The sequence below is a fragment of the Martes martes genome (genome assembly GCF_963455335.1).
Source record: "Martes martes genome assembly, chromosome: 5".
Taxonomy (NCBI): Eukaryota; Metazoa; Chordata; class Mammalia; order Carnivora; family Mustelidae; genus Martes; species Martes martes.
Window position 1 is genome coordinate 117752953 of NC_137892.1, and position 14432 is coordinate 117767384.

The 14432-nt window shown below is 38.4% G+C and overlaps 2 protein-coding genes across 25 annotated transcripts in view; one reads left to right on the forward strand and one right to left on the reverse strand.

Annotated features, from left to right (window-relative positions):
- LOC308343878 (uncharacterized protein) overlaps nucleotides 1–4578 on the reverse strand; it is a 391106-nt gene extending 386528 nt beyond the window's left edge. For 22 of the 23 annotated variants that reach the window (XR_013966916.1, XR_013966917.1, XR_013966918.1 and 19 more), the window contains exon 1: nucleotides 3180–3241. Coding sequence is in view for 1 of the 23 variants with exons in the window: in XM_080805090.1 (XP_080661216.1) it covers nucleotides 3180–3643 (464 nt within the window). In the remaining 22 variants the exon portion in view is untranslated. Of the gene's footprint in view, nucleotides 1–3179 lie in introns of all 23 variants that reach the window. The other variant, XM_080805090.1, reaches the window with a different exon arrangement.
- The window catches only part of CLINT1 (clathrin interactor 1), a 59031-nt gene continuing 47900 nt past the window's right edge, over nucleotides 3302–14432 (forward strand). For both annotated transcript variants that reach the window (XM_080805089.1, XM_080805088.1), the window contains exon 1: nucleotides 3302–3520. In XM_080805089.1, the coding sequence (XP_080661215.1) occupies nucleotides 3480–3520 (41 nt within the window). In that variant the 5' untranslated portion in view covers nucleotides 3302–3479. The remainder of the gene's footprint in view (nucleotides 3521–14432) is intronic.

The following is a 14432-nucleotide window of genomic DNA, read 5'->3' on the forward strand; positions in this document are numbered from 1 at the left end:
GTGTCAAATAATTTCCCCATGGTCGCACAGCCATTGAGTAGCTAAAGTAAGATTCAAACCCAGGCAATCTGGCTCCAGAGTCCAGTTCATAATCACTGTGTTATACTGGTGTAATTAACTTATCCAAAACGACCAACCCACTTAACAGCAGAAGGAAAAGATTGAGCCTAGGTTGGTCTGAATCCAGAATCTACTCTTTCTAACCATTACTTTATACTTCCTCTCTGTGGTTAATCATCTGGCATTCAGCGGAGTCCATAGAAACGGTGCCCCTAGGGTTGTGCAATATATAATCTGCATGGCTCTTGCAGCAACTCTTACAATATGATTAGAAACCGCGTATGTCAACTTCTAGAGAGGAACAGTCAGTGTGATCAGAAACAGGACTCACCGGGCCAAATACTGAAACCAAGGTAGAACTGTTTGCCTGTCCTGTCAAGTTAGTTACTGCAGGAAGCAGAACCAAGATGGAATTAAATGGTAAGAGATCAACTCGGGGAAACACCTACAAAGAATAAAGGGAAGTGGGAATAAAAGGAGGTGGGGACAGCCTCAGACTCCAAGGAAGTTCTGACACAGGTTAAGAGAGAGAGAGAGAACGAAGGAAGATTGAGTAGGAAGACCCCCTGATTGCAAGAAAACTCAGAGGAATATTGCACGAGACTGATGGGGAGCCCAGGGCAATGCACTGGGGAGAAATGGCCTGGCTCCAATGTGCTCACTCCCCGCCTGAGAGTAGCCCAGTGAGAGCGCAGCCTGGATGTCAGTATTGTGGTTGATCCCTGAGGAGTGGCTGCTGGAAGCTGTCAGCCATCCACATTCCTTGCAACTGGTTCTCTTAAAAAGAGATTTGGGCTGTGCCTTCCCATGGTTGCCACACCTGTGTACCATGAATTAAATCTTCAGAAGGAAACACCAGGGAGCCAACCACACAAGACATGCAGCCAGCATCTACAACAGCGCCTCACACATCTGAGGACATCTGCTTTCAAACCTTGCATTGGTTTGGCCTTACTCAAACTGTCAGCTCATTTAGTGAAAAATGTGTTTTCCTGAAGAGGGGTGAGTGGGACATTTTCTCATTTATTTTTCTACAATGGACACATTTAAATTGCCACAAAGAAGTTACTATGGAAACTGCTCCCAAACTTGCAAGATAAAAGGTAAAAACGGAACACTTTGTTGACATGCAAATGGTTAGTCTTTGGAGACCACTTTTTAACAGACTCTCTTTGTCTAGTTCTTCTGAGTCCATTAGCAACTCTCTGGAATCAAAGGTAGACAGGCAGGTTTTTTGGCGTTACATTCTAGAAGGCCCCAGCATGACAACTCGGGAATAAGTCTAGACACTTCCAAACTTGGTGCTGAAACAAGCAAAGTAGACAGTGACATTGTAATCTCTAGGTAATTCTGGCGATGCTGATTGTGAATTGCTATGAATGTGCAAACAGGCCCAGGGCAAGAAGGTGGTTATTTTTATGTGAGGCCCATTCTGCTGGTGTACCCTGGACCTGCTTGTTTGAAAGTTAACTTGCTGAGCTATTATTTATACAAGGTAGTTTCTCTTTCTTATCTCCTCTGGCCACATTCCATCCTTTGAATCTTGGGCTGGACAGTCCTTTCCACAGGAAACAAACTTCTCATTTGAAAGCCCCGTTTCTCTACCTATCTCTTCTCATCTTTCTCTGCCTCTCCCCACCCACCAATCAAATTCACTTTATGTCTGCCCAAGCACTCCTATCTTGACAAAGCTTTGAGATAGCTTTGTCCCGATTTCTGCTTTTTTTTTTTTTTTCCTGTCTGGCAATTCTTTCAACTTGCTTCTTTCAGGCCTTAATCCCAAAGCTGCATTGAAACCCTTTCAAAAATGCTTCCAATAATTATATGGATGCAATGTGAAGAGGGGACTTGACCTGAGCAACTAGGGGGTCAGAAGTTCTGGGTTCTTGATTTAGGATCATTGTTAACAGGTGTCACAACTGGCAGCAATCAATCTCACTTCTCCCTTGTGAATCAGTCTTCCTCTGTTCCCTCCACCAGATACTCTTTTCTTGCAGATCTTTTTTATGGCCAGCTCCTTTTCATCATTCAAGTTTTAGCGTAAATACAGTGTCCTCAAAGAGGCCCTAAACACTCCCTAACATTATTCTCCTCTAACGTCATTCTCTGTAACATTATCTTCTGTTTTCTTCAACCACTATCTATCTGCAATTATCTTAAATGTCTCTTTAATTATTATATTTGCTCTAAAGACATTTAAGATCCTAGAGAGCCGAGGTTGTATCAGTCTTGTTCCCAACTGTATTCCTTACTCCTAGCACACTGAAAATTCTCAATAAATATTTACAGAATGAAAAGCACTGTAAAATTTAAGCAGTTGGATCAAATGAATTTTAAGGTTTCTTGCAGCTTTAACATGAACATTGTTAAAAATGAGTAAGTGAAAAATGAAGCGACAGCAGCCACTACAATAAAACACTGAATGCAGTGTGTATATACCTATGCTTTAGAATATAAACCCGCCAAGTTCTTGGTCATGTCCTAGTGATGTCTTTCTAGTTTTCTATAGGGTGCGAACTAAGTTTCTGAGCTTCAAGATGAAGTATCTAAGGAGGATATTAGATAGCTGTCTAAATATAAAACCACTGTATCATAGAATTAGAGTGGAGTAAGTTTTAGAATACAGTCTCTTCAATTTACAGGTGTGGAAATTCAGGCCCTAAGAAGGAAGTATATTTGGAACCAAATACAGTGATGCTTCTGTCACTATGGAATACAAATACATATGGCAACAACATTTCTGTATAATCATTATTAATAACACAGCAATACTTTATATTTCTTAATTTTTTCTGGACTGTTCCCACGTTATTTATTCTGGACTTTCTCAGGTAATATTTTAACAAGACTTATTTCACAAGAAAATCCTTTCATTTTGAAGGCTCAAAATTATAGCACGCTGTGGACTGTTTCTGTGGAGAAGCAATGGTTTACGTTTGAAAAGTTTGTCTGAATGCAACTAGATCCTATGCTAATGCTTCTGACACTTGAGCACGGAGGATTCGTTAAAACACAGATTACTGGGCCCCATCATCCAGAGTTTCTGGTTCCGGAGGTCAGAGGCATGGGGAAGCGTGCGTAGGACTGGGAAAGTCTGACAAATATAGTACCAAACTTACCACACCAACACGCTCAGCTTAACGGGTCCGCTATGTCCGCAGAGAACTACAAGTCCCGGCGTACCCCGCGCACAGCGGGCGGAAAGTCGGGCACTTCCGCTCCACGCAGCGCCTCTGCCCCCGCGTCTCGACGTGTCACCGGCGGCGCCGCGGCTGTGGCAAGAGAAGGACCTAACTGGGGGAGTTCGAGGCGGTGGGCGGCGGCAGCGACCCCGGCCTGGATCTGCCCCGGCGCGGAAGTGTCCCGGGGTCCGTGGGGAGTTGGGGAGGGAAGCGGCGGCTCGGCCCGCACGGGGCACAATGTTGAACATGTGGAAGGTGCGAGAGCTGGTGGACAAAGCGTGAGTATCGGGGGCCAGTTGTGGCCGAGGCCCACGCAGGGGAGGGGAGAAAGGGGGAAGGGGAGCTGGCCCCGCGCCCGGGGCCTTCCGCGTCACGCCCCCCGGCTCGGCCAGCCCCATCATGGCGGCGGCCGGCTCTTTCCCTGGCCCAGAGCTCGTCCAGACCGGCGAGGCTGAGAAGGGACCCTTCCTCGTTTCAAAACATCCCGTTAGCCCCTTCCTCTCCTGTGCAGGCCTTCCTCATCTTGCCCCTACCTCCATCCCACTAAGCATAGACCATTTGGTCAGGGGAGGGGGCGGGGGTTGTCTAGAGCTGGGTCACTGCCCTGACCGAAGGACAGTCTTCGGCCCCAGGCTTTGGGCTTTGCCTCCAGGGTAGCAGCGAAGGTTTGGGGGTGAGGGACGCAATGCACTGACGCACTGTGTTCCTTAGGGTGTGGTGCGGAGACCTCAGGCCCGGTCGGATTGTGTACTTTACCTTTTGGGTTTCTTCTAATTCCTAATGAACCTGAAGTGTTGGGGTGGGTGATAGGTGTAACAAGTGGCGGTTGTGGTCAGACCGAAGTTACTCAAGAGGAGATTCATCTTTTGCTTTCCTAACGCTAGTGAAAGTAGATCACCATGTAACTTACTGTGATCTTCTTTTCCTCTGTTTCTTTTCCACTACACTTCATTTTTGGAGGGCCACTTGTTCCATTTGGGGTAATTAACAAGTCATTAAGAAATTTCCCTTAAAGAAAGAAACAGCCCAGGTTTATATCTGTTGATCTGCTGTTAACTTCCCTGACAAGTAAAATGACTAATAATGTGGATGATTTTCTTTACACTTAAGTGATAACTTCAGTGTCTCACTACACTAAGAAAACCTTATTTAACGGATATAACAATGGTTAAGTAAGTTCTTCTAGGCCAGCAGGAAATAAAGGTTAAGATTTTTAACTGGGTCTCTTCCTTTTGGGTTCTAGTACTTAGGCAATATGTGTGGTGACAAAAACGTTTGTGACACCAGCCCAACCTAAAATCAGGAAGTGTAGATGGCAAACTATTGAGTCTTTCTTGACACCAAAAACAAAACAAAACTAAAGCAAAAAACAAAAAACCACCATTCATAGTGGCGTGGATAATGCATCGGATAGAACTTAGAGTTTGACTGCATTTTCAGATTTTCTGAGCTACCAAGGCAATGGAGCACCTAAAAAAACCCATAGGTTTCAGAACCTGAAGAGCTTTGTAACCTAGGCAAGTTACTTAATCTTTAAGTGCCCTAGTTTTCTTAGGTGCAGTGTGTAAATAATAATAGATACCTACCTTACAATGTTGTAAGGATTAAGGGCTAAAGGCTTTACATATAAAGCCCCTAACACAATATGTTTAGATCTAGTATACTTTTGATAACTGTAACAGATGTTCTGCATTGAGAGTGAGATAAACATTAGAAGAGAAGCACCATGTTTGAAGAGTGATTTGCTTTAATAATTTTCCTTTATCAGCTATTCATTTGATGGTTAAGCCCTCAGACATTTATTTTGGGCTTATTTTGCTATTTATACAGCCTTTGCTTTCTAAAGATAAAATCATCGTTCTTTTCCAGATACAGGTTCATTAGTTGTTCTTTAATTTTTTTCCCTGTGGATGCCATGTATGTCTTACAGGATCATTGGTTGGTTTTCGTTTTGTTTTGTTTTTTGTTTTTGAGGGTTTTGTTTTTTTTAAATATATGATACAAGGACTTAGTTACCAGCTTAAATCGTTTTTAAAAGTCTAAAAGTCTCTACAAAACTATCTGTTTCTAAGTCAGAGAACAGAAGAGGAAACCACTAAGAAACATCTTGTTATCTTGGAGGACTAAGTTTGTGGTACTCACAAATTTGCAGAGACTGTATACATTTTTCAGGAGAAAGAAATCAAGACAATGTTCCTGCTCTTGTACAGTTCATATTGTTTTGTCTTTATCACCTGTGTTACTAATCAAGTGTTCAGGTTAAATTTGCCACGGAAGTAGTTATCAAGTCGTAATGGAACAACTGTTCTTAAAAAAGAACTCTGTCTTCCTTTTTACTACCCACTTTAGAATGGAGACTTGAACCAAGTTATTCAAGAACGTGTAAGAATGTTGCACCAAGGACTTTTTAAAGCTTTTGTGGGTGTCTGACACATGATAATAAGATGTGAGGTTATTTTACTGATGAATACTCAGGATTTAATTTTCGTCTTTCACTGGCAGAAGAGAAGAAATTCTTCCCTCAAAATGTAAGAACCAGTACCTCTGTTACTGTGTTCAGTTAGACTCTCCACCTTAAAATGCCATAATGGAGGAGAAATGGATCCATAGAATGGCCACTTTGATTATTGGGGGATAAGGTATTGAGGGAACTTGACATGAAGAAACAACGGAGTGATTAAGGATTACTCAGTGAGTTTGGATTAAGGGCGCTAGTTGGAGACCTGGGTTCAGATTCTGATACTGCCCTTTAAGCTAGCCATATGTCTAATTTTAGAGAGAATCACATAGATTTCCAGATTATAGATTCCTTATCTGTAAAATGAGGGGACTAGGGTAGAGAAAGACTGTTTCCAACTTCACTGGCTCTTTGGAGACATGAATTTCCATTAATGGGAAAGAAGTGAAAGTAGTATTTCATAATAGCAGATAAATTTTGGAAGTCATTATCCTCCAGAGATAGTTTGGGCTGAAAAGGGAATTTTTTTTTAAGTGGTAATCATTGTATGTTATATGTAAATGCTTTATGCAGTAAATAAGTGCATCCCGTGACTCAGGAGAACAAGGATTTTCATTTAGCATATATCCCTAACCACTGAGGTTTACTTCAGAAAGAAAAATACACTTTTTCAGAATAAGTTCCCTGGAGCTACAGTTAGATCAAGTATGGTGGCAGTCCTGAAATATAATGATATATTTCAAATACTCGCTTTTGAGAGCTTGAAGACCTGGAGGGTGAGAAGATACTTTCCACAATTCTTGCACCTCCTGGCAGTATTAAATGGCTTGTTTTGCAGAACACTGAGAAAAGCAGATAAAGTCATAGGCCACCCAGAGCTTGGAGGACCTGTTTCCTCCCACTTGTACTCAAGTTGCATAAAAGGCAGCGTTGGTAGGAAAGGATAAGTGGCACCACTCTAACTGACTAGGATTAGCTTGACCACTATTGTGTGACCTGCCTTCTTGTAGTGAAATTGGATAACTTTTATATTTTGTCATCCTACATGGTACAGATTGAAAGGTGCTGCAATTCTGCTCTATTTTTTCTCCAAATTTTGGAAATACAGTGAACGTGACATGATAGTAGTAGATCACAACTGCTGCTTGTTATTCAGACCCAGCTAATCCTTATCTTTCATCTCAGGGAGTAATATTAATGGTAAATCGATTTCATTAGTGATCCTTACTCTTTTTTTTCTTTTTAAAGATTTTATTTATTTATTTGACAGAGAGAGACACAGTGAGAGAGGGATCCCAAGCAGGGGAAGTGGGAGAGGGAGAAGCAGGCTCTGATCCCGGGACCACGACGCAAGCCGAAGGCAGACGCCCAACGACTGAGCCACCCAGGCGCCCCAGTGGTTCTTTCTCTTTTTATGATAGTGATTTCCAGGTGTGGGCTAACTCCTATAGAAAGGCAGCTGCTATAGATAGTCCATTTTAAGTTATTTTCCTAAACATCGCTTGCATTTTCCCCCATAGGCTGATTTTTGTTGGTGTTACAAGCATGTTTTAGCTCATGTAACGGAGCTACAGAAACTACTGTTCTAGCCTAGAACCCAGAGGGAGAACTTTTGGCTTTTATAGGAAATAGTTTCATTCGGTTATTTCAACAGATAATATATTTATTATTTTTTTGGAGTAGTACTATACTTTCTGAACTTGAAAAGTATAATACCTGCCTTCAAGAAACTTGACATTGGGGCACCTATGTGGCTCAATCGTTAAGCTTCTGCCTTCTGTTCATGTTCCTGGGAGCAGCGTCCCCCATCGGGTTCCTTGCTCAATGGGAAACCTGCTTCCCTCTCCACTCACCCTGCTTGTATTCCCCTCTCTTCCTGTCTGTGTGTGTGTCTCTCTCTCTGTCAAATAAATAAAATCTTAAAAAAAAAAAGAAACTTAATATTACAGATATGCTACAACTTGAACTTATCAGTTTTGCCTTTTAGTCCGCACATGGTTTCCCCTATATTTCCCTATCCTACCAGTAAATCTCTCATCCGCGTGTGTCTTAGAGTTTGAAAGCAAACATGACTGTCAGCTTTTTAGTCGTACCATATCAAATTTTGGGGAACCAATTGCAGATAATTGTTACTGCTGAAATAATTACCCTCCTTCTCCTCTAGCAAGTGGTTATAAGACGATATTAAGAATTTAATTCCAAAGAACAAAGAGTTTAATTTATCTTCTGCCACCATTTCTTTAGTTTAAATTAGCCTATTTAGAACTAGTGTCAGAATGCTTTTAAAAATCACTTAGTTGCCTCTTGTGTTTTTCTGTGCCATGTAGTATTAGTTTGCCAGTAGTTTTTCATCTGCTTACTGATAAATCCACTAAAAGTACTTGGCTTTTTTTTTTTTTTTTTAATTTTAAATTACACTTACTAGTACTCCTAGTTTTTACAGTATGACTCCACAGTTGAACCTTTTTCTCTATGTTCTTGTATTATTTTCTTATTTATTTCTAATGTTTACTTATATTTCTTTTAAGAAGAAAGAGTATAGGCAGTTTAACATTTTAATCTTGAAGAAATTTTACTGTTTCATCTTTCATATTAAGATATATTTAGCTTTTAGAAAGTTTTTTGGTGGTTTTTTTTTTAGTATTTGTCATAGCTCTTAGATACAGTGAGTTAACTACTTTTAGCCTCAGCTGACATTACTTAACATTCTGGAACAACATATTTAACTGTTTATTCCTTTATGCTTTTTTAAGGTGTCATTTCATAAGTTTTCCTTGTTTAGTCGACTTATGTGTGTTTGTCCATCCACCTGTTTTTATAGTAATTTGCTAGCAAAACACCTTATCCTACTATACCTCCAGGCAATACGGATCTGTGAAGCAGTTTGGTTTAGAGATCAGAACCTGACTAAAATCCTAGGTCCACTACTAAGAAGCAGTGGTCTTGGGCATTGAAACAATATCTCTACATTTTTCTGTCTAGGAAGTGGAGATACTTTTTTTACAGGGTTCTTGTAAGGATTAAATTCATGTGAAACACTTAGCATATTATCTGACATAAACTCTTGAAATGCCTATTGTTATTATGTAATACAGAAAGTAATTTATAACGTACAAAAAATTCAAAAGAATAAGTGTTTAAAAGAATGAAAATATTGTTGTCAGACTACATTATTTACAAGTATGTAAGAACTGTGTTTTAATCCATGAATCATTATTTTCAGGGGCACTCTTTCATAAAGCTCTTCATCTGAATGGACAGCTTAACCTACATAAAAGAAAACTCTCATAAGTATCTCTCCTACCTGTGCTGTGTGGTGTTTTCACCAAGTTATAAATGCTTTTACTTTAATATTGTAAAACATATTTCAGAAGTAGTTCTTTAAAAAGACATGTTGAGGAATAGTCTTTGGGAAGACATAATGCAATTTCCATCTGCTAATTTTTGTTCAGTTTGTTTTGTATTTTTTTCAAGATTTCAAAGACAGGGCTAATGTAAACTTTCCTCCTAAGATATAAAAAGATTTATTTTTTTAAGGCAAATTGAAGTTGATGACTTATTCTTAAAGAAACTGAACAGTATCAGGAAAAAGAAACCTCTGGGGCACCTGGGTGGCTCAGTGGGCAAAAGCCTCTGCCTTCGGAGCCCCACATCAGGCTCTCTGCTTGGCTGGGAGCCTGCTTCCCCTCTCTATCTGCCTGCCTCTCTGCCTACTTGTGATCTCTGTCTGTCAAATAAATAAATCTTAAAAAAAAAAAAACTTAAAAATAAAAAGAAACCTCTAAAATATATCAAATTTGTGACCTCTGACAATAGATGAGCAATATATACAAGGAAAGTACATCGCAGAAGGGGCTTTCCAATTATTCAGTCCATTCTCCCAAGTTGGCAAGAAATTTTTTTGCCTTACCAGAGCTCTTTAGCCTGAAAATTAAATACAGGTAAAAGAATATAATGTATTCCCATGTTGGAAACAATTTATAGCTGTTTATGACTTGTGGATAGATTTAACTAATGAATTATTAGATACGAATAATTTTGTTAATTTGCAACCATAGGCATGTTTTGTACTTAAGGAAAGTAGTTTGCCAATAAGAATGTCTTTTGACATGTGAATTTTGCTAAGTTTCTAAATTCTTAGGAGAGTAGGTTCTATATAATTCAACTGTAAATAATTTTAACTTCCACCTACATTCACCACTGCATGGCAGATGTGTATGCATGCTTTTGAAATGTTTCACTCAAAAATTCTCACCTAGGGTGCTTGGGTGACTCAGTGGGGTTATGCATCTGCCTTCAGTTCAGGTCATGATCCCAGAGTCCTTGTATCAAGCCCTGCATTGGCCTCCCTGCTCAGTGGGGCGTCTGCTGCTCCCTCTCCCTCTGCCCTCCCCTGGCTTATATGTTCTCTATCTCTCTCTCTCTCTCTCGTTCTGTCAAATGGATAAAAATCTTTTAAAAAATCCTCATCTAGATCTAGCCTTACATTTTTTAAATTGAAAAAGCATCTGCTTTGAATATTCAATTTCTTGTTTCTTTTGCCATTTGTTTTCATGTATTTTTAGCAAATCATTAAAGAACAGTGCAAATAAATATGCTGAGGGTTTTTTCCTATTGATTTTTCTCATATTCATTCTTCAACTTAAGGTTGTCTGATTAAAACTATTTTTATTTGTAATTAACCCATAATAGTTAAATAATACCCTTGGTTTAATGTGTTTGGCTTGTATTTATAAGTTTGGCAATCAGTGGGTTTTTGAAGTGTCTCTTATTTCTCATGAAGCCAAATGAAATTTTTAATCCTATAACCTGCTTTTCACATAGCACTAGTGATTCTTTAAAAATACTGAATCAGGGGGCGCCTCGGTGGCTCAGTGGGTTAAGCCTCTGCCTTCGGCTTAGGTCGTGATCTCAGGGTCCTGGGATCGAGCCCCAAATCAGGGTCTCTGCTCGGCGGGGAGCCTGCTTCTCCCGCTCTCTCTGCCTGCCTCTCTGCCTACTTGTGATCTCTCTGTCAAATAGATTAAAAAAAAAAAAAAATACTGAAACAGATCTGCCTCAGAGCTCCTCTCACTCCTCACTGCCTCCCAGCCTGTACTTGATCTGTCTCTCTACTGCCCCCTGTGACCTCATCTACCACCACTCCCTGATTCTCTGTTTATTCCCCATATAAAATAGCATGCATTCACCTGCATCACTCTTTTCCCTCTACTGCCTTTATTTACATGTGTTCTTCTGCTGCCTCAGCGATTAAATTCCTTAAAGGGAGGGACTTTGTTTTGTTTACTCCTGTATTACTGACTCTTAGAACAGTATATTACATATAGTAGGTGCTCAATGAATATTTTTGAATATCTTTAATTTGATAAGCCGATTTATATTACTGAGGAAATCTTCCAAGCCCATATATTTTTAATAAAAGCTAGTAGTTATTTAACATTTGCCATATGCCAAGAACAATTGTGACAACATTATTATCATCTTCAATTTATTGATGAGGAAATGGGCCATAGAGATGTCCAGGCACTTGCCCAGAGTAACACATCTAGAAAATAAGAGTCTAGATTTAAATCTAGATGTCTGCTGTAAGGACATATATTTAACAGTTTTCGCTAACTTTTACAAGACATTAAACAAAGAATGCCTTATTTTACTATAATAAGGGTGAGTTACTAGTGTATACCTTATACTAATTAAAAATTACTTAGGAAGAAATTCATAATTCTTAAGTTTCTGAACCAAATTTGGTGATTTTTTTTCCCCCTGTATGTACCTATTATAAAAGAAAAGCTTTCTGGACTCTTGCAGTACTTTGAATAATGTCTGTAAGTTGGATGCCCTTTAACAGAAGGAAAGCAAACAGATGTCTATGTAGGTGCAAAAGAAAATCTTAGGTATTGTAGTGAAGGTGCTCACTACTTAAATCTTAGAAAGTATAACAGTTATGAGCTATACTACGTGCTTCAGAATTAGTAGTCTTGTTGCCAGCTTCCACAACTTTAAAGTTTCATATAATCCTTTGATCTTTAGATTGTGGTCTTTGCTGTGCATGTAGTACTATGTTGTATGAATCTGTGATTTATGCCCAACTTTTCCCAATTTTTCTTCAGATTGAGCATTAAGAATATATTCCATAGTCCATTATATACTTACCTAAGTACTATGTTTTTGGCATAGGTTATAAATATTTAAATGCTATGCAGTAACTGAAAATCCTTACTAATCATGGCCATTCATTATAAAGGTCCTTCATTGAGTACTCATTAAACATCTTCCATGAGCCCTATGGAGTACTATAAGATGAGAGAGACCTTATGGTTCCAGTGGCAGCATTTGATTCTGTCAAGCAGATGTACCCGAGAAGCACATGAAAAAGAAATAGAGAATAATATAAGATGGTATGATACCTGGATTTGGGGTATAGGAGTGTAAATACTGTTGAAATTCAGAGAATAAAAAGAACAAGATAGCAAAAGCTTCATGAAAGAGAAACATCCTGAGATACTTTCTCTTTTTTATGTGTATTTGCCTGAAAGGAAGATGAGGCTAAATAAGGTATCAAACATGAAGTGCAAAATCTGAAACCAGTCAAATAACAGTGTAGAGTCACTGATAAGAACCTGCTCCCAAATGGTTCCAAACATAGGATAACATGAGTGAATACTGTCTGAGATGATGTTCCATCACAAAAGGAAGAGCCCTTCCTACTCCAGATAGTACAAAGTAAATAATTTTGAAGTATAGATATTTGGGGGTTTTTAAATAGCTTCAGGGGAGCTAAATTATAGAGGCTTAAATTTTGGTGGTGGGGTTCTGAAAGTAATTTCCTATATGTCAGAAAAGTTGAATGTAGTTTTTAGGATTTGGAAGTACATTTATATGGATAAATCTTGAGTTCAATCAATCAAGGGTAAAAAATGAAAAACTCAATTTAAACAAAATATCAAATACTCGACTTCATATAGAGGTAGTTTTACAAACATTACTATTGAAGTAGGTACAGGATTTCTCATTTTAGCTTTGTTGATATGATTTTTAGTTACAGGGGCGCCTGGGTGGCCCAGTTGTTAAGCTTCTGCCTTCTGCTCAGGTCATGATCCCAGGCTTCCTTCTCAGGGGAGGTGTGCTTCTCTCTCTCCCACTCCCCCTCCTTGTGTTCCCTCTTGCACTGCATCTCTGTCAAATAAATAAAATAAATAAATAAATAATCGATCTTTTTTTAAAAGGGGGGGGTTTAGTTACATACTTTGGTTAGTGCTTGATATTTATCAGTGTTTCTGAACTTAATCAGGTAAAAGTGAAAATAATCAGTCATGTGATCACACTGTACAATATCGTACAGTGTCAGGCATTTGTATCTACAAAGATGTAATTTTCATGTCCCAGTGCAGAATTTTTCATCAATTTATCATTCTCTTAGAATAGTATAAAGCTATTTTTTTAAGGGTAACTAATTTCAGAACTTCCTTTTAGATTTTTTTCTTGAAGGAATCAGGTAGTACATTTACTAAAATTACCTTAAATAGGGTGCCACATATTTAGAAAGATACTGGTCATTAGTATGCCGAAGCTGAGCAGATTTCTTTGGATTTCAGTTTTATTATTAAATGAGTGGTTGTAGGCCACCTGAGAATGAGCCTGGGCTTTGAGCTCTGTGCTCAGCAGGGAGTCTGCTTAAGATTCTCTCTCTCCCTCTCTTTCAAATAAAATCCTTAAATGAGCGGTGGAAGGGTAATTAGAAGGGAGACCTGATAAATTAAGAGATTTTGTCCACTTTTCCTGTATAAAATGGGATAAGTTCTACCTTTCAGGACTGTTAAAAGAATTTATTGAGTTACTATATTATGAAAATGTTATCACTGTGTTCTCAATGAATTCTTCAGTGTTTTTGTTTTGTTTATGTAGTTTCGTCATTGGGAGACAGCTTTAAAAACAATAACCCAGGATTAAAAGAGATGAACAAAGACTGTTATTCCTTAGATTAGTTCTAATTAAAAGAAATTTAAAAGTTGGCAGAAATTTTTAAATAAACTGTTAAACCCCCTTAACAGTAAAATTTTTACTATTAAAATTATTATAGTGGCTGTTTTATCCATACCTATACAAACTAGAATTGGGATCTAGAACACAAAATTAACACTACACTTTTTAATACCTTGGATATTTGATCTGTTTGTGAAACCATTTTAACACATGATACATCCTAATAAAAAAATCACAGTTTTTTTCTTTATAAAACAAAAATTTGATTTCTTGACTAACCTGCGCAAGAGGCATTAAACAACTGCCGTCAGTAGCAAAAGACTGTCTAAAGCTGCTTTAAGTAGAGTAGGAGTGGTTTTGGTTGTTGAATAGGAATAATATTCCATACTTTCAAAAAAATAGGACTTTGAGAGCTTAGGCTTTTAAAATTTATTACCTCGGGAGCTTAGGCTTCTAAAATTTATTAGAAATTGCACTTGAAGAACTTGTACTTGAATTGATAATGTGTACCACAGGATATACAGTTGAATTTCTAATGACTGGTATTTCCAAAACAACTTTCAAATAAATATCTTATGCTAAATATTTTACTAAAAGTTTTTCTGGCAAGTGGGAATGGGTGTCCTGGTTATTTAGAGTCTAAATATTCTGTCACTGTTGTATCTAAATATAACATTTTGCTAGCTTTTATTGTCATTAAATATGGTAATAGGTTACTGTGTTACATGGAAACTTTAGAACTAGAACAG